Source organism: Saccharomyces kudriavzevii (genome assembly GCF_947243775.1).
Source record: "Saccharomyces kudriavzevii IFO 1802 strain IFO1802 genome assembly, chromosome: 4".
Classification (NCBI taxonomy): Eukaryota; Fungi; Ascomycota; class Saccharomycetes; order Saccharomycetales; family Saccharomycetaceae; genus Saccharomyces; species Saccharomyces kudriavzevii.
In genome coordinates, this window is record NC_079275.1 from 85,337 (window position 1) to 107,263 (window position 21,927).

The 21,927-nt window shown below is 39.2% G+C and overlaps 12 protein-coding genes and 1 non-coding gene across 13 annotated transcripts; 8 read left to right on the forward strand and 5 right to left on the reverse strand.

The window, feature by feature from the left end:
- The first annotated feature begins 1,809 nt into the window (after positions 1-1,809).
- On the forward strand, positions 1,810-1,880 carry Skdi_4.trna1G. The gene has a single exon. It is a non-coding gene; the product is annotated as a tRNA-Gly (tRNA).
- A 607-nt stretch (positions 1,881-2,487) lies between these two features.
- UGA4 (Uga4p) lies at positions 2,488-4,203 on the forward strand (the record flags this gene model as incomplete). Its single annotated transcript, XM_056232175.1, has 1 exon — positions 2,488-4,203. The coding sequence occupies one exon, from the start codon at positions 2,488-2,490 to the stop codon at positions 4,201-4,203; it is 1,716 nt and encodes a 571-aa protein (XP_056086480.1).
- Positions 4,204-4,433: 230 nt separating this feature from the next.
- On the reverse strand, positions 4,434-5,465 carry CWC2 (active spliceosome conformation promoter CWC2; the record flags this gene model as incomplete). Its single annotated transcript, XM_056232176.1, has 1 exon — positions 4,434-5,465. One exon carries the CDS (start codon positions 5,463-5,465, stop codon positions 4,434-4,436), a length of 1,032 nt encoding a protein of 343 aa, XP_056086481.1.
- A 278-nt stretch (positions 5,466-5,743) lies between these two features.
- NHP2 (snoRNA-binding protein NHP2) lies at positions 5,744-6,214 on the forward strand (the record flags this gene model as incomplete). Its single annotated transcript, XM_056232177.1, has 1 exon — positions 5,744-6,214. One exon carries the CDS (start codon positions 5,744-5,746, stop codon positions 6,212-6,214), a length of 471 nt encoding a protein of 156 aa, XP_056086482.1.
- A 289-nt stretch (positions 6,215-6,503) lies between these two features.
- On the forward strand, positions 6,504-8,120 carry GLE1 (nucleoporin GLE1; the record flags this gene model as incomplete). Its single annotated transcript, XM_056232178.1, has 1 exon — positions 6,504-8,120. The coding sequence occupies one exon, from the start codon at positions 6,504-6,506 to the stop codon at positions 8,118-8,120; it is 1,617 nt and encodes a 538-aa protein (XP_056086483.1).
- Positions 8,121-8,438: 318 nt separating this feature from the next.
- YCX1 (Ycx1p) lies at positions 8,439-10,733 on the forward strand (the record flags this gene model as incomplete). The annotated part of the gene is made up of 1 exon (XM_056232179.1): positions 8,439-10,733. The coding sequence occupies one exon, from the start codon at positions 8,439-8,441 to the stop codon at positions 10,731-10,733; it is 2,295 nt and encodes a 764-aa protein (XP_056086484.1).
- A 304-nt stretch (positions 10,734-11,037) lies between these two features.
- HEM3 (hydroxymethylbilane synthase) lies at positions 11,038-12,021 on the reverse strand (the record flags this gene model as incomplete). The annotated part of the gene is made up of 1 exon (XM_056232180.1): positions 11,038-12,021. The coding sequence occupies one exon, from the start codon at positions 12,019-12,021 to the stop codon at positions 11,038-11,040; it is 984 nt and encodes a 327-aa protein (XP_056086485.1).
- An 864-nt stretch (positions 12,022-12,885) lies between these two features.
- RTN2 (Rtn2p) lies at positions 12,886-14,070 on the forward strand (the record flags this gene model as incomplete). The annotated part of the gene is made up of 1 exon (XM_056232181.1): positions 12,886-14,070. The coding sequence occupies one exon, from the start codon at positions 12,886-12,888 to the stop codon at positions 14,068-14,070; it is 1,185 nt and encodes a 394-aa protein (XP_056086486.1).
- A 331-nt stretch (positions 14,071-14,401) lies between these two features.
- On the reverse strand, positions 14,402-16,276 carry ACK1 (Ack1p; the record flags this gene model as incomplete). Its single annotated transcript, XM_056232182.1, has 1 exon — positions 14,402-16,276. The coding sequence occupies one exon, from the start codon at positions 16,274-16,276 to the stop codon at positions 14,402-14,404; it is 1,875 nt and encodes a 624-aa protein (XP_056086487.1).
- Positions 16,277-16,805: 529 nt separating this feature from the next.
- MRPL11 (mitochondrial 54S ribosomal protein uL10m) lies at positions 16,806-17,558 on the forward strand (the record flags this gene model as incomplete). Its single annotated transcript, XM_056232183.1, has 1 exon — positions 16,806-17,558. One exon carries the CDS (start codon positions 16,806-16,808, stop codon positions 17,556-17,558), a length of 753 nt encoding a protein of 250 aa, XP_056086488.1.
- A 303-nt stretch (positions 17,559-17,861) lies between these two features.
- On the forward strand, positions 17,862-18,722 carry TRM8 (tRNA (guanine46-N7)-methyltransferase; the record flags this gene model as incomplete). Its single annotated transcript, XM_056232185.1, has 1 exon — positions 17,862-18,722. The coding sequence occupies one exon, from the start codon at positions 17,862-17,864 to the stop codon at positions 18,720-18,722; it is 861 nt and encodes a 286-aa protein (XP_056086489.1).
- A 103-nt stretch (positions 18,723-18,825) lies between these two features.
- MGT1 (methylated-DNA--protein-cysteine methyltransferase) lies at positions 18,826-19,392 on the reverse strand (the record flags this gene model as incomplete). The annotated part of the gene is made up of 1 exon (XM_056232186.1): positions 18,826-19,392. One exon carries the CDS (start codon positions 19,390-19,392, stop codon positions 18,826-18,828), a length of 567 nt encoding a protein of 188 aa, XP_056086490.1.
- A 232-nt stretch (positions 19,393-19,624) lies between these two features.
- SKDI04G0470 (uncharacterized protein) lies at positions 19,625-21,688 on the reverse strand (the record flags this gene model as incomplete). The annotated part of the gene is made up of 1 exon (XM_056232187.1): positions 19,625-21,688. One exon carries the CDS (start codon positions 21,686-21,688, stop codon positions 19,625-19,627), a length of 2,064 nt encoding a protein of 687 aa, XP_056086491.1.
- Between the last annotated feature and the right edge of the window lie 239 nt (positions 21,689-21,927).

Genomic DNA, 21,927 nt, shown 5'->3' on the forward strand with positions numbered 1-21,927 from the left:
AGCGGCGGAATTTATTTATTTATCATCTTTGAGTTTTCCTCGCACAGTGAGTATCTAAACCTCTTACGATATACATGGATAAGTATATTAATTCAACTAGTATTTATTTAGCTTTCATATTTATCTTATCTGGATGCAATCACCAAATATTAGCTTCAACAAATAATAATGAAAATAATACTTATCCAAGAGGAGAGAAAATATGGCACCTATTGCTTTCATCTACTTGTAATAGACAATTCATGTTATGAATAAAATGCGTATTTGAGAGGGTTCAAAGGCCCAAATCCAAAGTGTTGATCTCAGCTGTGTAATTTTACAAAGAATGGGAGCTCGTTAGAAGCTGTAGGAGACATTTGGTTAATAAATGGTTAATAAATAGCCAAAATCAGTTTTTTGCCAATTTGCTTCCCATACACGTTGGACACTCTAACTCGAGTAGGAATAACACTTATTTTAAACAATCTAGATCCCGGAGAATTTTGAACAAAATCAAATCAATTGCCGAAGTCTTTTCAACAAAAAACTCTCTCCCTGAAAACCTTATAGCTCGATAATATCTTTTGTGTTAGGAAAGATATCCCTCCAGGTATCATAAACTGCACCAGCAAATGGATTATGTCGTTGTAATTTTTTGCTTTGTCCTAAACTGAGGTAAAGTCTACAGTTGAGAATGCATCACCGTAACTGTTTAAGTAAAGACAGAAGTACTATAAAATTGAGATAAGTATGAATCCTGTGACAGTTCTTAGATTTGCATTCTTTTGTGAAGGTAATAGGATGAGGTATCAACACATTGATCTTGTCTATTACTCAATCCGTGCGCCGCAGGTTCCACTTATTTCGATGGTGGTTGGACATTGTATTGGTCCCATAGAAAAAATGTCATCTCTTGAACACTGTATATTATAATATGGAACAGTAAAATAAACTATACATCAATTACTAGTACAACAGATTAATACATTCATTCATGTAGCTAGAAGATTATCATATACCGTGTTAAGAAAATGACGCATTCTCTCAGACCAGTAAAATATGATTCAGACTGTCATCGAAATGATAATGCAATAGGATCAATGAATAACGACGTATAAAATGAAGGAAGAAATAAGAATAAAATTATGCAAAATTGGCGCTTCCCTTTCGTGGATTTCTAAATCCACGAGGAGAATGTCTGGTCTATTCTATATACACGGTATCACTAACTTATCAAATATGGAATTCGAACAATTGTCACAGAATCTTATTGGGGGGAATATTGGCAAGTAAAATCTTGTGACATTTGTTGGGATCCCATTTTTGGTAATATTAATAATATTTTGTATATAGAATATACTAGAAGTTCTCCTCTTGGATTTAGGAATCCACGGAAGGGAATCGACAATTTTACATAATCTTACTCTTATTTATTCCTTCATTTTATACGTCGTCGTTCATTGATCCTATTGCATTATCAATCCTTGCACTTCAGCTTCCACTGATCTGATAATTTTTGTCATCTTTTTAACACCGTATATGATCATCTTCTAGTTACGTGATTGAATGCATTAATCAGCTGTACTAGTAATTGATGGATAGTTGATTATTGTTTCAACAGGAGAAATATTAATACTTCCAATTTTATATTTCTCTCTTTAATAGCCGAAAAAGATTCGCTTTAATTCCTAGTTAATACTACTAATTATTAACATCCCGTGAATTACCGTGAAAACTAGTTTTACCAGCAAGTTACTTCCGTGAGATCACTAGATTGCTAAATTATTCTGATATTACTAGGTCTTATAACCCATTAACACAATCAAGTAAGCGCAAGTGGTTTAGTGGTAAAATCCAACGTTGCCATCGTTGGGCCCCCGGTTCGATTCCGGGCTTGCGCATTTGAATTTTTCTTTTTTATTTTTCAACCCCCCGATTATTTAATCATCTATTGGCTCCCATAGAAACGCAACCTCCATTTTAATCGTTGTTTGTCAGGCAATACCATATCATTGTTTAGTCGCGGCTTTGCATATCTTTTTTTTCCCTAGGCCTCTCTCTGAGCAACTCTTATCCCTAATCGCTTATCGCTTATCGCGCGCGAAAAACCGCCGGCGGCAATTTCGAGATGTTTTATGTCGTGTTAGGCTTCGCAATCTAGCATCATGGAGGTGAGGGCCTTTAATGGTCCAATACCGGCGTACATATCTACATGCGTCTATCAAATAAGGGGAGAATCCACCAGTGTTCAAACCGGATAACGCGGCTTGGCAAGTAATCAGTTCCTTTTTGGATTAACTTTCTTGGTATGAGATTTGTGGGCTCATTGATAATGATAGTGAATGCGGCTTACTCTCGCATTAGAAACATATATATATTAAGAGCTATTCAAACATATTATATCTGGTACTTTTAGTTCTTTTCTTTTGTTGCTGTCTAATGCAAAGTAGTATAAGCAGTTAACTTCAGTTGTGAAGTATAACAAAGTCTTAAAATATACTAAGAGCTATGAGTATGTCAAGCAAAAACGACAACAAGATATCGGTAGAGCAAAGGGTATCGACTGATTTTGGTGAAGCTTACCAACTCGAAGGACTTGGCTCCAACCTAAGGTCGATTCGTTCGAAAACTGGTGCTGGTGAGGTGAATTATATCAATGCTGCTAAATCGGTAAATGATAACCAACTGCTTGCGGAGATTGGTTACAAACAAGAACTAAAGAGACAATTTTCAACTGTACAAGTTTTTGGTATCGCATTCTCCATTATGGGTCTATTGCCATCTATTGCCTCTGTCATGGGTGGTGGACTTGGCGGTGGTCCGGCAACATTGTTGTGGGGTTGGTTCGTTGCTGCTTTTTTCATCTTACTTGTTGGTATTACTATGGCTGAACATGCAAGTGCCATCCCTACCGCTGGTGGTTTGTACTACTGGACATACCATTATGCTCCTGAAGGTTACAAGGAAATTATTTCTTTTATTATTGGTTGTTCGAACTCGCTAGCATTGGCAGCTGGTGTCTGTTCAATCGACTATGGTTTGGCTGAAGAAATTGCCGCTGCTGTCACCTTGACCAGAGATGGGAACTTTGACGCGACGAGTGGGAAACTTTATGGTATATTTGCAGGGGCAGTGGTGCTCATGGGTATTTGTACATGTATTGCCTCCGGGGCCATTGCTCGTCTGCAAACAGTGAGTATAGTTGCCAACCTATTTATCATCGTTTTGTTGTTTATTGCCTTACCAATCGGTACCAAGCATAATATGGGAGGTTTCAACAACGGTGAATTTATATTTGGGAAGTTTGAAAATATGAGTGATTGGAATAATGGTTGGCAATTTTGTCTGGCTGGTTTCATGCCTGCTGTTTGGACTATTGGCTCCTTTGATTCGTGTGTTCATCAGTCTGAGGAAGCCAAGGATGCTAAAAAATCTGTTCCCATCGGTATTATTTCATCTATTGCTGTCTGTTGGGTTCTAGGTTTGTTGATTATTATTTGTTTGTTGGCCTGCATTAACCCTGACATCGACAGTGTTTTGAACTCTAAATATGGTTTTGCTTTGGCTCAAATAATTTATGATTCGTTAGGAAAGAAGTGGGCCATTGCATTCATGTCATTGATTGCTTTCTGTCAATTTTTAATGGGAGCTTCCATCACAACAGCTGTTTCTAGGCAAGTGTGGGCATTCTCCCGTGATAATGGACTGCCATTATCAAAGTATATTAAAAGAGTGGATTCTAAATACTCCGTTCCATTTTATGCTATTTTGGCTGCATGTGTAGGTTCGTTGATCTTAGGTTTGCTGTGTTTGATTGATGAGGCCGCTACCTCCGCATTGTTTAGTTTGGCAGTGGCAGGAAATAATCTGGCTTGGAGTACTCCTACGGTTCTGCGTTTGACATCAGGTAGAGATCTTTTTAGACCCGGTCCATTCTACCTAGGTAAATTCTGGTCTCCAATTATTGCCTGGATTGGCGTCGCTTTCCAAGTGTTCATTATTATTTTGGTTATGTTCCCTAGTCAACAACACGGCATTACAAAATCCACTATGAACTATGCATGTGTTATCGGCCCCGGTATTTGGTTCCTTGCAGGTGTTTATTATAAAGTCTACAAAAAGAAATATTACCACGGTCCAGCAACTAATTTATCCGATGATGACTACGCTGATGCCGTTGGTGTTGATGTTATCGATGCCATTATCTCCAAACAAGAGCCATAGAAAACGTACAATGCTTTTTATAGAGATTTTATATTCAGAGTTTATAAGGTCTGGTTTTATATAGTCCGTACTTTTAATTTAATTATATTATAGTTTATTTTTTCTGGCGTTGTTGGTGAATTCTCTAGGACAACTAAACATAAAAATTGCATAGTAAAAAAAAAACTCGTCCTTGATCAATTTTCTTTGAATATATATGCCATTAAATATTTATAAAAAATACCCTTCACCTACTCTTCATCTGCATCGGAAGAAAGATAATCTATCAAGGGACCATCAACTACTCCGAGGGATGAGTCAGATGAGCCATCCCCATTATTAGTACTTTTTTTCAATCTCTTCAATTTTTCTATGAAATCATCACCTCCCAATCCATTATCTATGGGTAACAGCCTTTTCTTAGCATTATTAACACTAACTTCTGAAGCTGCCTTTGTGTTCGATCTTTTTCTAGTCTCCTCGTTAACCATAGTAGCAGCATTACTGCTGCTATTGCTTTTGATTAGACGTACCATCATGTTTAGTGACTCTATTTTTTGTTCTTCTTGAAGCCGTCTTTGTGCGGCCGGGTCAGGATCTTCATTCGCCCATTTCACCAGCAGTCCTGTACCTTCTCTTCTACCATCCCATTCCTTATCACTGGGCAGAAGCAATGTTTGATTACTCATGGATTCTTTAGCGAATTCAGCATTCGCTTGATATTTAAACTTCACAAATGCGCAGTTTTTGTCCTCGACATATCGTATTCTGTCAATGTCGCCCAACCGGGAAAATACAAACCGAATTCTGCTCTCTACTTGAGCGGGTTTCAAATGCTTACTATTCAATGCCCCATCAATACCACCTATATACAGTGTCTTGTTTTTCTTTCTAAACGAACCAACTCCACCCATGTCTTCCCTATAATCAGCAAACTTTTCTCTACCAAAGCAGTCCAGTACTTCTGTTCTCAGAGCCAGCTTCCCCACGTCATCTTCGCCTGGTATATGATGCAAATATTGACATTTGCGGCCGAGGCAGCACATGCCCTTTGCAAAAAATAGACAGAAGAACAACTGACCGTCATTGTCACCTCTAGTCTTCCCCGAGTGAGGTTGTGGCTGCAAAACAAAGGGACTGACAAACCGCGTATTCCCGCCAAATCCTTGGGACCATTTGTTATACCATATATTAAACGTCAGCCCAGTTTGCGCTGGTATAGAAGAAGGCAGTTCGGACTCCTTCACTTGCACTTTTGCGAATCTATCCTTCCAAGATTTCATTCAGATTATTAACAACGACTATACTTTCCAATTGATGTTATCACCAATTAAAACCGCATCGCCTGTAGTAATATGGTATAATCTTTAATACATCATAGAAATTTTCAACATTACCCGCTCCTCATTCGTATATCACGATAATTAATCTAAACTGAAAATTTTTTTGGTAAAAAAAGTGATGAGGAAAGAAAATAGCAAAAAACTATGTGTTATATAGTAGTGGTTGATGATTTGATGGATAATTGGGTAGTAGAGAAAAGAAAACAAGTGCAGTAAAAATGGGTAAAGACAGCAAAGAACACAAGGAAAGTAAAGAGAGCAAGACAGTGGACAACTACGAGGCCAGGATGCCCGCAGTGTTGCCATTCGCCAAGCCATTGGCCTCCAAAAAATTGAACAAGAAAGTCTTGAAGACTGTCAAGAAGGCCTCCAAGGCCAAGAATGTCAAGAGAGGTGTGAAGGAGGTTGTTAAGGCCCTAAGAAAGGGTGAAAAGGGTTTAGTTGTTATTGCCGGTGACATTTCTCCAGCAGATGTTATTTCCCACATCCCAGTTTTGTGCGAAGATCACTCTGTTCCATATATCTTCATACCTTCCAAGCAAGATTTAGGTGCTGCTGGTGCCACAAAGAGACCAACTTCTGTGGTCTTCATTGTTCCAGGTAGCAATAAGAAGAAAGACGGAAAGAACAAAGAAGAAGAGTACAAGGAATCTTTCAACGACGTCGTCAAGGAAGTTCAAGCCTTATAAAGAGATATTTCTTGACCGTAATTGAAAATCTAAAAGAACAAAAAAATTTGGCATTAGATATATATTTTGACTGTAGGCCTTCTGTATACTATATAATACTACTATTAACATCAAATGTTTGCGACATTTCGGGTAACCGTGCTTCATTTCGCTGGCGTTTCTGAAATGGTTTTGTATCAATTCTATGAAAATATCATCAAACTTCAGACAATTTTGAATGACTAATGGGATGTGATCAGGCCATACCATTGTATTATCAGCCACCAGGCTTTCCCCGTTTGAGTGAAGAATGAGATTTGTTTTCGATGAGGTCTTCAATTCAGATGTTGATTCTACAGAATCAGAGGAAGCATTCCCTGCAACATCTCCTGCATCATCGCTATGTCCAACACCTGAGCCGAGCCCAACAGCGAAGTTACATTCATTCGCAGCAATTAGAGCTGATAAATTGGTAAAAAAACCGATGACAGAACTGGATCCAGCTCTGGAGAGGTTCTTGCGCGATTTGAACCTACAATCCAAACTGATCCCCATAAATGAGCACATCACAACCACGTCACCGGTATTCATGCCACGCCCGACTGATATACCACCATCGAAGCCATGTCGGTCGCCTCTGAAAAGCAGTGCTAAAAGGCAAGATATGACGGCGCCCTTACTGGAAGCTATGGAGGAGTCTTTCCAAAGAAAGATGCAGAATTTGGTGCTTACAAATGAGAGAGAAGTTCAGTCCGTTAGAGACAATAAACGAATTATTGAAGATGAACGTAAGAGAAAAGAAGAAGAGGAACGCGAACGCAAAGAAGCTGAAGAGAAAGCCAAACGAGAACAGGAATCATTGCGCCAAAGGAAAGAGGAAGAAGAACGTAAACGCGAAGAAGCAGAAGCAAGACTAGCCCAGGAGAAACAAGATGCACAAAGAAAAAAACTGGAGGAAGAAAATGAAAAGAAAAAGCAGTTGAAAAAGGATCAAGAAGCCAAAGTGTTACAGCAAAGAGGTAAATTGGGCAAAGCAGTTACAAATTTCGACACAATCTCCAAGACATTCTGGCATTACAAGGACAAGATTGCTCAAATAAAGAAAGATATAGTTTTGCCCGTAAAGAAGGCTGACCTTAATCTAAGGAATTTGCTTTCACGCCATAAAAGAAAAATTAACCCCAAGTTCGGGCAACTAACCAACAGCAATCAACAACTTTTCAAAATCCAAAACGAGTTGACGCAATTGATAAACGACACCAAAGGTGACCCTCTAGCATACCAATGGATCTTAAATTTTATTGCGAAAGCCGTGGTACACCAAGCAGAAACCGAAGTTAGGGTAAAACCGGAGTCCGCGTTACCTCTGGGGAAATTGTCTTTATATTTACTGGTTCAATTTCCAGAGTTACAGGAATTATTTATGGCTAGACTTGTGAAGAAGTGTCCCTTTGTCATTGGATTCACATGTGAGATTGATACCGAAAAAGGCCGTCAAAACATGGGGTGGAAAAGAAACAGCGACGATAAATGGGAAGATAACGCTTCTTATGATGAGAGAATGGGTGGAATGGTATCATTGTTCGCTGTTATAACAAGACTACCTTTGCCCCAGGAATTTTTTTCCACCCAAAGTCACCCTTTCCCCATTGCACTATCATGGCACATCTTGGCTAGAATCTGCAATACACCATTAGATTTAATCACGAATACCCATTTCGTTATATTGGGTTCATGGTGGGATGCTGCTGCTGTACAATTCCTTCAAGCCTATGGACAACAAGCCTCCAAACTGCTAGTCTTGATTGGTGAGGAGCTAACATCTCGAATGGCAGAAAAGAAATACGTAGGTGCCGCAAGATTAAGGATTCTACTGGAGGCCTGGCAAATTAATAGCATGGAGTCTTTTCCGGAAATGTCTGCTTGAAGGAAAAAGAAGCTCGAGTTTACATATATGCATAATACGTTAATACACTATGTAATGAACTTTATTTTAATCATCCCTACATCTTTTTTCTTTTTTCGGCGCAATATCAAGGGATGGCAAGCGATACGTCATGTCAAATGGACAGTGCATGAAAAAAAAAGTTAAGAAACTTTCCACTCAGGTATAGGTGTTGCAATAGACATTTAAGTTATCGTTCATCATAGTTTTTCATTGCGTAAAGTTTAACGTATATTACCGACAGCTGCCTTTTCACTTTCATTTGTAAATGCTAGTGTTATTTTCAGATTTTGAAAGCAGATGCGTAAATCTTTAAGATGGCTAATTACGATAGCCTTCTACTTTTTGAACGCCGTATCAATTGGTTACTCATTTTTGAACTATGGTTCTATTTCTGAGTTTTACTTGCACTCCGTTGTGCTCATTGAATGCTTTTCGCTACTAGGACTGGTCACCTCTGACTACTTAACGCCATCTTTGTCATATATTTCTAGTAACATATTTCATATTTCGGACAGGGTATCTGGAATGACTTTACTCGCATTGGGTAATGCTCTTCCCGATATCACGAGTACCTACCAGTCGATGAAAACTGGAGTTACCTCCTTGGCTATCGGTGAGCTCTTCGGTGGTATATTTTTCCTTTTAACCGTGGTTATTGGACTGATGGGCTGTGTGGCTACTATACACTTTCAATACGGCAAATCCATCGAAGTTTACACAGAGGAAGGTTCTGATCAAAACTTATCGTATGATAGAAGCCATTTTGTATTGGATGTCGGAATATTTACTTTCATGCTTCTAGTTTCGGGCACGTTTCTAGCAGATGGAAAGTTGTACTTTTGGGAGTGCATTGTTATGGTTTTAACTTATTGTTGTTGCGCTGTTTATCTGATACAAAGCTATAAATATCCCTGTGATATCGACGATGCCTTAAAAAGAGAAGAGGAAGAAATAAATAAAAAACATATCGCTGACAGGCTTATGCCTGTTCCGAATCACTTTGCCTTATCAACTGCCAGTTATATTTCTCCGACAGGTGAAGCAACAGACCGTTCCAGGTCTTTTGGAGATACACCGATCAATGAAGGCAGTGTTGTTAGTCAGGGTGTGAGTCCTTCGCCAAGCAACTCTGCGGATAACATTTTGAGGTTTAACGAAGGTGTGGCTGAAAGAAGAGAACTCATAAGACGTAAAATACGGGGTTACTTACGGTCCAATTATCATGGGTGGGTAAGAATGACTTTGCAAGACCTCTTAAATGTATGGGAGAAAGAAAATCTTTTAGACAATGCAGCAAGATCTCTGTCTTTACCCTCCAATGAAACTCATTTATTTACTAAAACTTCCTTGGACGATGAAGATAGACCGCTGATAAGGAAAAGAATAAACTCTCTACAGCCCAAAGACTATTACAAGTATCTATCACCATCAAATGGTGAAAACTTCAATCAATTAGGCGCTGTAATTTCGGCTCCACAAAATGAGCCTCTAAGTCACTATAACGAACCCATGGATTCATTTTTGACTGTGCCGCAAAAACAAAATTCCAGGAAATCATTAAGCTGTGATCGCATCCCAAATCTAGTCCAGAATAATAATAATGTATCGGCAGATGAAGTGGAACGCCAGACATTTTTACAAAATTCCACTAATGCTTTGAATAACATACCTAATATTGTCGATAGCTCTCTTCTACAATATGGGGGAGATAGTATGATGCTTGAAGGAACATTATCTCTCTGTCCGACAAAAACCAGAACGGTTTGGCAAAGTTTCCAGCTCTACAATTACTTGACGGATCTGTCCTTGGATATCGGCCCCTCCGAATTCTTGTCATTATTAGTTACCACACCAGTATCAATAATTCTTTATCTGTCCGTACCATCGGAAGTATGTCAAAAAAGCCATGACTCCCATATTTCGTACTTACAAATTATTCAAGTAATTGCATCGCCAATAATTATCAATCAACTGGTCATAGATGACTTTTCATATTGGTTGCTAATATTGTCACTAGTGATAGCCATCTCACTATGTTTCAAAATAAAGATCACGCCGAACAAGTACAATTCGGACATTACCTTTACCGTAGCATTTTTATTATCGTTAGCTTGTCTTTCAAAAACAGTTCACATAGTTGTTGTCACATTAACACACTGGATAAACGTGTTTGATATATCTGAAACAATACTGGGCTTAACGATTTTTACATGGGGTAATTCGATTGGTGATTTGGTATCGAATATCACTTTTGTTAGGATGGGAGTTTTAGAAATCGCCATAGGTGCCTGTTTCGGCAGTCCGCTTTTGTATTTCTTGTTTGGTGTTGGATTTGATGGAATCATGATAATGCTATGCGACAAAACTGCGAAAATGGTGGATGGTAGAGACAATAATATTCTTATGCATCATATTGATTTTGAAGTGGATAAAAACCTGATTAACACTGGAGTCGGAATTCTGATCGCGTTTTTGGTATTTACAGTTTTAATACCATTGAACGGCTGGAAAATTGATAAAAAAATTAGCATTGTACTTCTTACGTTGTATGTACTTGTCACAAGTATTAGTGTTTTTCTGGAAGTTCACTAAGAGTGTAGCATCGAGATGACATTAATTGCGTAGAAGAGTATTTGTATATATAAGCTATAATAAATATATTAACAACGAAGCTTGTATAAATAGTATGAAGTAAAAAAAAATGGTGGGAGTTACATATTCTACATTAACAAAATTTTCATGCAGTGGTCATTTAAAAATGGTCATTAAATTAAACATGTGATATGAGAGGAGTGAGAGAGAAATAAAAATAAATAAAAGAGAGTAAAGGGGGGAAAAGAAGAAAGGGAAATTTTGGTTAGTAGTGTAGAGTTCTTTGAATGGGTATGTACTTCTTTCACTTAATTCTTTCTAAATTGATTTCATCCAAGATTTTTTTTGCACCATCGGCAATCATTCTTTCAGCCAGGTTCTTACCGCAAGCCATAGAATCTTCCTTAACATTTTCTATCAACATTTCAATTTCGTCTTCTACGGCTTCGGTACCATCCACGTCAACGACAATGGCCTTTAATAGCAGTTTCTTTGTTTCTTCGTTGTATTTAGACTCCACGCCAATGGGAACGGAACAACCCCCTTCTAGAGTCCTCATTAGGGCACGTTCCGATAGACAGCATATAGTTGCATTCAGATCGCAAATTTGGTTCAAAATATTCATGATCTTGGTGTCACCCTTTCTAATTTCTATGCCCAGGGCGCCTTGTCCAACGGCATGATACATTGTATCTGATTTGAACCGTTGCGTAATTCTATTTTCCAGCCCCATACGCATTAACCCGGCAGACGCCAAGATAATGCATTGATATGGAGACTTTGGGTCGTCTAGTTTTTGTAATCTTGTTTGAATATTGCCCCTAACGCTTTCAAACTTCAAATGTGGATATTTTCTTTTCAGTTGGGCAGATCTTCTCACGGAAGAGGTCCCCACGACGCCTCCTTCTGGAAGATCGTCTAAAGACTTGTAAGCAGAGTAAAAGGGCATGACAAGACAATCCGTCGGGTCGACACGCTTCGTGATACCCCCCAGCTCGAATCCCTCCGGTAGTACGGTGGGCATGTCCTTCAAAGAATGGACAATCAAGTCGAGTTTCTTTGAAGAATCGTCGTGATAAAGATGGTCTTCCAACTCCTTTGTCCACAAGGCTTTACCACCAAACGAGTACAAAGGCTTGAACTGGATCTGATCACCAAGGGTTTGCAAAGTAAACACTTTGCAGTCGTAGTCTGGATACTTTTCTTCGATCAGTTTCAAAACATGGTTGGATTGTATTACCGCCAATTTCGATTTTCTCCCACCAATATGCAGTGTTTCGGGTCCCATGATACGTGTGTATTTGCTAACTATAAAATTTATCTAGTTTTCCTGCTTTTTTTTTTTTCTATTGTTCTAGAAACTAATATGGGGATGAGAAGAACAAAATTTTCAAAAAGCAATACAGCCCTGTACCATTCAAACACGAACGCCAATCTGCAATGACCTTGAAATCAATCTATGTGTCGCGATAATACAAGTGATTGATTGGTGTCGTTTATATAAAGCGTTCCTTCAATTTTTTCATTTTCTTTCTTTTTTTATGTTTAATTTTCTACCTTTTTCACTTTTGAAAATTGCTGAAATTTTCGTAGCAAAAAAAGAGAGGCGTACGTTGCTTACTCATCGTTTTCTTATTGGTCAAAAGCTCCAGGAACAATGCCCAAGGAGAGAAAGAGTGCTACGTCTAGGAATTGCGATGGAAAGGCGTCCAAGAGTCCTAAACTACCATGAGAACGGGCCACCCAAGGAGGGATAGCAATTGCTGAAACAACATCTTCACCTTCGGAGCTGGCAGGGAGCAAGGGACTCTCCGGAAAGAAAGTGAACGCAAAACGGAACTACAAGGATAGCAACGGAATGTGTCGGTGGTAGCGGATGTGGCAAGATCCCATTTCAGGAGCTTGTTGTTACGGCACAGCAGCAAGAAGAGCACAAGGCTTTTTCCGTAAAGGAGAACAAAGTTGGAAGGTGACGTTTAGGCGCATAGGCAATCTCCCCTTATTGTTCACCCTTATTTCCACCCTCAAAGGATAAAGCTTGTTGCATTGATAAAAAATGTATAAAAAGGATGGGAAACAGATGATAGTTAACAAGGTAGTGGGACGGTCTTTCGCTTATTCAGTTGTGTGACATTCAAGGGTTACAATCACAATGAATAGGAATACGACCACCAATAAGAACACGAACTTAAACACTAGTGGCAGAGGTAACATAACCAACGAGGGACCTCACCAGAACAAGACAGGATTGGTATACTGGACCAATCCTAAAAAATCGGGAGCGACGTTTGTCGCGACCCTTGTCAGTTTGCTGATATTTAGAAACGTGAATGTTTTATCCGTCTTGTTCAGGATCGGGTATATGGTTTTGTTCACGAGCTTTGCTGTAGAGCTTTCCACAAAGGTGCTATTTGATCAGGGCATAGTGTCCAGGTTTGGCATGCAGGAGTCTCCAGATATTGTTGGGATTTTGAAGCCACGTATCGACCGCCTGTTAGACCGCTTACCTGCGTTAGAGGACAGGATCAGAAAATTAGTGTTTGCACACAGAACAAGAAACAATTTCACCGTCGCTGTTTCCCTATACTTCTTGCACAGTCTGTTCGCCATCTTTTCCATGAACACAGTTTTAGTGATGACCACAATCTTTTTGTACACCGTGCCTTTGATTTACGACAGAAAGCAGGCCAGAATCGATTCCGCTATTGACAGAATAAAGGGCCTAGTTGTTCATAGGGTTCACAAAAATTACAACAAAGTGGTTGAGAAAACTGAGCCATATATTGACAAAATTATTCCACCCCAAACTGACAAAGATAGCTACTCAACTTCGGTAAGCGGCAAGGACGATTCTGTTACTCATAAACGTAACAAGGGCGACTTCTCCACCTCAGGACATAACATCAAGGACAACAGCTCGACCTCGCAACGCAGTAAAGACGCCTACTCTACTTCTCAATACAGTCAAGGCAACTATCCAACCTCCAAAAGCGAGGATATTAGCACTCTTAAATCTGGCAAACACGAATCACCTATAGAAAAGGACTTCAACAAGAGACACGAGAACTTCAGCAAGCCAGAAGTTAAGACCTACGATCCAAGAGCAGTTGACATCGAAGAAGAGTTAGCAGCTCATCAGCGTGAATTAGAGCAAAATCTGAAGGAGGGAGATTATAACCTAGTTGGAAGTAGGGAAATTCCGGACCCAATCACCATCCCAGCTCCTGCTCAACAGAACGCCACTTCCGCCGAAAAAAAATCATTCCCTATTAACAAGAATAATGAGACCCTGCACAAAACCTCTCATGGCTTGAAGCAAAAATTGCAGCATGCATAAATTCCCCTAGTTTTTTCTTTTCGCTTTTTCTTTTTCCTTAGCTAATAAATGGTTCATTTCATCATTCTTCTCAATGGAGTAATGTTTGCCACCAACTATATAGTTTTGAAGAAAAGAGAATCATTACAATGGTAAGTAGTTACAGTATATTCTTATTTAGTTTAAAATAATGAGTGGGTAACTAGGCATTTTTTCCTGTTCAATTTTTTTGGGCTCCGAGGGAGAATATTACGATATTTTAGTGTCCTGAATGATGTTTAGCTTCTGGCTTCATGAATAGAGAGTTTATTTTAATTATACTAAAACAAAAAAAAAAAAGAATAAGAATTCATTAGTTCGTCAAATTTTGGAGCGCATCAACTGCCTTCTTGAACCCCATTCTTGCAGCTCTTTGATAGTACTGTTTAGCTAGGTTTAAATCGACGTCACAACCAATACCCTTTTCGTAGTAGAAACCTAAAGCAAACTCAGTGCGTGCTAATTTGCCGTCTGAACACTTGCTACTCTTTAAGGCCCAATTCATGGCCTCTTTATTATTTGGTTTCAAAACATTTGGGGCACCGGTTAAATACCATCCGCTTAAAGCTAACATTGCCATTGGATTTCCCCTTGGTTGAGCAGCAGCAGCTTTGGAATACCAACATATGGATTTTTTGGCCACTACTGGCAATCCTAAGTCTCCGCATTCGTAGCAATTACCTAATTTCCATTGTGCTAAAGGATATTCGAAATCTTTGGCACACTGATAGTAGTATTTTATGGCTAATTGAGGATCTCTTCGTATGCCATTAGCAAATAATGAGTTTTGTATTTCCGATGGCAAAACATTAAACTCATAAATTTTGCCCAATTCGTATAACGTCTGCGGAGAGTCGCTATTTTGAATGGCTCCATTAAACCATTTCATGGCTATTAACACATCATTTTTCTGCATGTTCAGCCCATACAAATGGCTCATTCCCAATTTATACATACATGCAGAATTGAAACAAATTTCTGCACCTTGTTGGTAGTATTGGAAAGCTTTCCTTATACATTGTTCCCTAGTGAGCGATGGCCCCAAAGACGAGGTGCCTCTTTGATATTCAAAGCATATGCCCGCACGGTAGCAGGCATCAGAGTTGTTCAGCTTGGCAGCTTTGCAATAATATTCGAGTGCCTTTTCGTCATTCTTGATGACAATATTTTTGTTTTTGATAGGTAGATACGGTTGATGTGAGTATAATGTTCCCATTAAGTACATGGCAGCAGGCCATTTTAAAGTAATTAATTTCGTGAGTACTTTGAAAGAATGTTCCAAAATCACCTTCTGATTTTTCAACATTTCCTCAGGCCTTAAACTTCTTTTTAGCTTTTCTGCGTTTATATTATATTGAGATATGAATTCCTCCTTGAAGGCATACGTAATTAATGTTTCACACCATTTCATTTGTATCTCAGAAGTAAATTTTGAAGAGTCGCTGATAGTCCTCTTGTACACTTCGTAGAAGGCTAAGGCATCCGGCGAATAGCTGGACAGTTTATCTTTGCTATTTGAAGAATCATTAGCATCAGTCTTTGTGATGTTGCTAGTGCCCAGCTGGCTGATTTTTTGAGGTGGAATTGGTCTCTTTTCCGAAGGTCGTATAGGAGCTTTTTCCTCTGTTCTGTATACTTTTTCCTGCAATGTCCTAGACTCAGATTCCTCATAGGGTGGCGGCGCTGAATTGTCCTTTATAGTCTGTGATATTCGGCTCCCATCATTCGTCGATGTATCATTTGCAACTGGCGAACCCAAGTTACCCTTTGTGGCATTGAAATTGAAAGGAAGTTCATACCTGTGGCTAGTACTAGTACTGCAGTTACTAGCATCTCCGATATCACCTGTTGGCTTAGCATTAAAAATCTCCATCCCATTGTTACTGTTTATGGTCACTGGAGTCCCTAGCTGACCATTGTCGACATTACTATCTGTGAAATTCAGCGCGCTCAAAGGCAATGATAACGATGACGATGAGGAAGGTGATGTGAACGGGATCGCCGGTGTGAGCTCAACCATGGGATCATCCACTGGATACGGTGCAGGCACCACATTCTGTGCGGGCAAACCACGCCTATCTGTGGTAGCACTGGCGAGTTTATGCGAGGAGTCCCGTGCCCTTAGTGGTGGAAACATATTGATGTGCTTGTCATATGGATTCGGCTGTGGTTGGCCGTGGTTAACCATTGCCGACTATGTTAAAACGAAGTATTAAAACGTGGTGATACTATCTGTTCAAAAAAATGTGTAAGAAAGACAAAGAAGAAACCGAGTCAACACTTACTTCATAAAAAGAAACGCTCTCAAATCCAGTTCCTACCACGTCCCTGTATATAATCTGAGCAACTCAAGCCAAACTATCGGAGCACCTAACTTTCTTGAAGGTCGTGCCGCATATGATTGAAGTTCATCTTTAGGCCATCTTCTATGTTCTTGATAATAAGTTTGTCAATTTCAAAATTAGGTCTTTGTGCCTGTGGCCTTGTTAACCTAACCTCTTAGAATACGGCCCTGTATATGTTCACACCTTTCTGAAAGACAACCTAAGCAAAAATCATCTTTTATCCTAGGGCTAATTTCAACTATTTTTGATAAAATTAAAACTGTCAAGAAAAAAGAAAGGTCCATGTGATTTAGAAGAGAACAGAGAGAAAGAAAAAGGCAGACGTTTAGAGTGTTCACAAGTGTTTGGGAGCACGACGTTTAATTAAAAGTAATGTTACGTTCTGGATTTATACCTAAACGGGTTTCCAGGAACGGTTTTTTTGCTCTGACAGATACAATCGGAGTAAGTAACCGATTTTATGCTTTGGCTTCCGAGCAAGTCTCAAGAAAGACGGTGAAACCACTGGACTCGAGGAAAACGTTTCTTGTAGATACGTACAAGCATCTGATGGAGAACAGCTCTGTGGTTCTTTTTGCTCACTATAATAATCTTTCCAAGACTGAAGATCACCATTTCAGATTCAAGATTAAGCAAACAGGGGGGACACTTACGAAAGTAAGGAATAATTTATTCGAAGTGTACTTGAAAAACTCACATCTACCAGATCCATGTGGATTCGTGAAACGCAAAGAGCAAAACCGGAGTCATCCGCTTTTGCCCCTGCTGAAGGGTCCTACTGCCGCCATTACATACGAAGATGCCAATCCTCAACAAGTGGCTAAGCTTCTAAAGCTCCTGAAATCAGCACAGGACAAATTGTTGGTTATTGGCGCCAAAGTAGAAAACCAAGTTCTGAATGTGGAGAAATTGAACGATTTCAAATCTCTACCCACGAAATTGGAAATGCAATCTCAGTTAGCCACCGTGTTGCAAATGCTCAGTGGCCTTGGTTTAGTACGTACATTGGAAAGCGGTTCCAATGCACTGTACTTGACACTAAAATCTCACCACGACAACCAAAAACCCAAGGAAGATGCAGAGAACAGTTCTGCGGACGACAAATCAGTAGAATCAAAACAATAAAAGCCCGTCGTCCCCCTAGTTTTATAAAGCTTCAACTATTCGATCATGTACATAATAAGGAAATAAAAAATATTTCAAAACAAAAATAACCGTAAATATGCCTTGAATCTATATAATGACAGCCATCTTTCTTCGCCTTTTTCTCGCACCGACGGTCGAAAAAAAATTTTGGCGATGACATTATGACAAAAAGTACAGAATATTTCTGACATTGCACTTAATCAGTGTGCCTAGTTAGATTTAACATTAGTATACATTTACCACCCAGTGTATCAAGAAGTTCCTAGTGATTCATTGTTAAAAATGAAGACCAAGCCGCTAAGTCAGGACCCTGGCTCCAAACGTTATTCATACCGCATAAATAAGGAAGAAAATCGTAAAGAGTTGAAGCATGTCAAGATCGATGAAAGCTCATTGGTGCAACAAGGCCAGAAAATCGATCTACCCAAGAAGAGGTATTACCGCCAAAGGGCACATTCCAACCCATTTTCTGATCATCAACTAGAATACCCAGTGTCACCCCAGGATATGGATTGGTCCAAATTATATCCCTACTATAATGATGGTGGGACTGGCCAGATGACAAAGAAGGTGACTATTGCTGATATTGGCTGTGGGTTCGGTGGACTGATGATAGATTTGTCACCTGCCTTCCCTGAAGATTTAATCTTGGGAATGGAAATCCGAGTGCAAGTCACAAACTATGTAGAGGACAGAATTATTGCCTTAAGGAACAATACGGCCTCAAAGCACGGATTTCAAAACATCAACGTCTTGAGAGGTAACGCTATGAAATTCTTGCCCAATTTTTTTGAAAAGGGACAACTTTCCAAAATGTTTTTCTGTTTCCCAGATCCTCATTTCAAGCAAAGAAAGCACAAGGCAAGAATCATTACCAATACTTTGCTGAGTGAATACGCGTATGTTTTGAAGGAGGGTGGCGTCGTATACACCATCACCGATGTCAAAGATTTGCATGAATGGATGGTGAAACATTTAGAAGAGCATCCTTTGTTTGAACGCCTGAGCAAAGAATGGGAAGATAATGACAAGTGTGTGAAAATAATGAGAAACGCTACAGAAGAGGGTAAAAAAGTGGAAAGGAAAAAGGGTGACAAGTTCGTCGCTTGTTTCACAAGATTACCAACACCTATGATATTGTAATATAGACAAACAAGATACTTATTTTCCAATGTATAAAAATTAAACACTATTTACCATGCACATAACTATCTATTATGTTCATTTTTTCAAATCTCATCTGTAATTAGAACTTCTTGAGCTCTAGTTTATTTTTCCTTTCATTATTCAACAGCTGTTCTTTCAATTTACAACTCCATTTATATCCCGTCAGCTTTTTATTGCTACCAATGATTCTATGGCAAGGCACTACCAGTGCTAAGTTGTTTGATCCGCATGCTCTTCCGACTGATCTTGCAGCGGTTGGTTTCCCTATTCTTTTCGCGATATCACCATACGTAACAACGTTGCCATGTTCCACTTTTAAAAGTTCGCTCCAAACTTTATGTTGAAATTCCGTTCCAAATAAGAACTCAAACGGAATAGTATGTGATGGTAACGGCATTTTATTTTCTAGACATATCCTGTAGTTTTCAATTGATTGTTTATATTCTTCCCTGTCTTTTAGCTCCTGCAAGTCGTATTTCGTATCCTGCTTTCCGTTCTTCTTTAAGAAAGCCTTCACGTTCTCTAAAAGGAAATGCTTATCATTACCTAACGAAGCAAAAACAAGGTTTTGCGTTTGCTTCCTGAACACTAGAAGAGCACCAGTCACGTCAGTCTCAATATAAGTATAGTTAAGTTGCTCCTTCATCTTTTGGACAGTTTGAGATAAAAATGAGATCGCTTTGTAGTATTTTTGAATGAACACCCTTCAACACTTCTGCATTTTGTAGATGCCCTTCTTTTTCAGCATATTTAGATGGACAATGTAAGCTTGTAGCGCCGTGCCTTTTTTTTATTGGTCACAGTCGGAATATATAATTTAAAGAAAGCTAAATAAATACTTCTACTCCTAACGAAGCAACTTTCGTTACAAAGCTCTACTAGGCACCCACCATGTTTCTGGGTGAATTTTGTCCCTTGCTTGTGCCCGGTTTATCAATGACAGTACCGTCATTGATATTTGGATCGGATCTATTATGGAAACTGAAAAATTCACCCGTCCTTGAAGGCCCTGAATCGGATGTGATGAAATAAACATTCTGTGGAGGATCATGTGTTTGACTCGATACGCCGCCATCCTTGGGTAAAATTTGATTGTTTTCGATCGAGGAATATGCTTGATTGTTTTGTTTAGTGCTGCTACCCAGAGTATTTATCTGGTATGCAGAAAAAGATGGTGAAGATGAGAATTCAGAGTCAGTATCGCCAAAAACATCACTATGGTTGACACTGTCGTTTCCAGCAGAATCCTCATCAGAATCTAGTCTCTGTTCATCAGTCTCTATAGGGAAAATTTTTAACGTGAATATTATGGATAGGAATGATGATAAAGACGGAATAAGGTAGAACTTCCAAGAAAGACGGTCGATAAGTATAGGTGTTATTAAACTGGCGAACCACTTGAAAAACCAATAAAAGTTTGAGATTAACAATATAACTGGAGCCTGTGATAAGTGCGGTAAAAGCTCAATGGTCATGAACCACCCAATAGAATCCCAAGTAATAAAGTGTGTAAAAAGAAATATCGCGAATAATGTTGATATATATCTTGTTGTGCCCTTGGGAAACCAGTCCGTAAAAGATATGATGAATAGCAATACACACATAACAGCTGAACCTAATAGTAGATTCATTCTCTCCTTACGTCTTCGTAGTACCATGGGGAAAAACGCAAATGTTACGACAGTATATATTAAAGCATTGAGTCCCGTTAAGTAGATAGACTTCAGTTCACCTCTTCCCATTTGCTGCAGGATTAGCGGCGAGTAGTATAGGAAGGCATCAACACCGTTCAATCTTGTGAACAATTGGAAACCTATTAGCAGTTTTATTATTGAAGAAAAGTCTTTGAAAATATATGCATATGGGTAGCTGTTTTTTTGGAGGTGTGATTTCAAAAGCATGTTTCTTTTGAGAGTTCTAAACTTCAACTGAATTTGATTCTCTTCAAAGTTACCATCGTCGAATATATTTAATAGAGAAGCCAGCGCTTCCACATCCTTTTTTTGTTTCAGGAACCAGGAGGGAGATTCTAAAATCAGGTAAAACGACATTAGGTTTAGCGTAATTCCCAGGAAAACATGGGTTGATAAAGGGTATCTCCATGCAAAGCTCAGATATCTAAAAGAACAATTGATCCAAATTCCAAAGGAATACGCAACGACACTAGAAACGCACTGGATCAAAATGAATGTCCGCCTTCTTATATATGGGAGGGGAAACTCGAATTGATAGATTATTACCATGGCAAAGGAAATCCCCACACCGACTCCAAGTATGAATCTACCCAGCAGTAAACACCACTGATTTAAAGCAGAAACCTGAATGAGGGCACCCAGAGAGTAAATCATTGTACCGATCTGCAGTAATTTTTTCCTGCTATAAGTCTCCAGGACGCCAGAATAAACAAACAGAGACGCCATGAAGGCGCCTAGGTTAACAACGCTAACAATATTACCTAACGAAGAAGTCAATGGGTAGTGAAAATACTTTTGGAATGATAATGTCATGACGTTACCGGATATGAGACCCTGGTCTAGCCCCGAAAGAGATGAAACCAAGACCACAAAAGATATAAACGAAGCTCGCAGAGTTCGACTCGAAGTTCTTCTTTTCTTGCTTCGTAGCTGTGAGATTTCCGCCTGTTGCAATAATTGGCGGTATGGATCATCCATCGACATTCTAGGGGTATGCTCTGAGAGGGGCAGAATTACAGTAGCATCGCTGTCCCTATACAGAGAACCGCGACGTGAGCTATGTGCAGTAATATTATTCTCAAACCTGAATATGTCAGGGTTCTTGTGGGGCAGTGAAGTTAGTGCTGTATCATCCTGTTTACTGTTGAAGTCCTGTGCTAGCTGATGTGCTCTATCGATATGCGCCGAGCTAGTAGCTTCTTGCGCAAGCGGTTTATTTAAACGTGACATGCTTGATGGAGGTTTCATTTCCTTGTACTGAGGTGGAAAGAGATGGAGTTCGGTTTTAGCGCTGTCCTTATGTTTATCCTTTTGGCCTTGAACTAAGCAACCCTTTAAAAATATCTTCTTCACCTCGCGGCTGGCATATTATCGGGGCACATCATGTTGCAACTTACAATAAGCGTCAGAGTGATTAGTTAAAAACAGAAAATAATACATTAACTACAAAATAACATCATATATACACTTTATATTCACAAGCTATA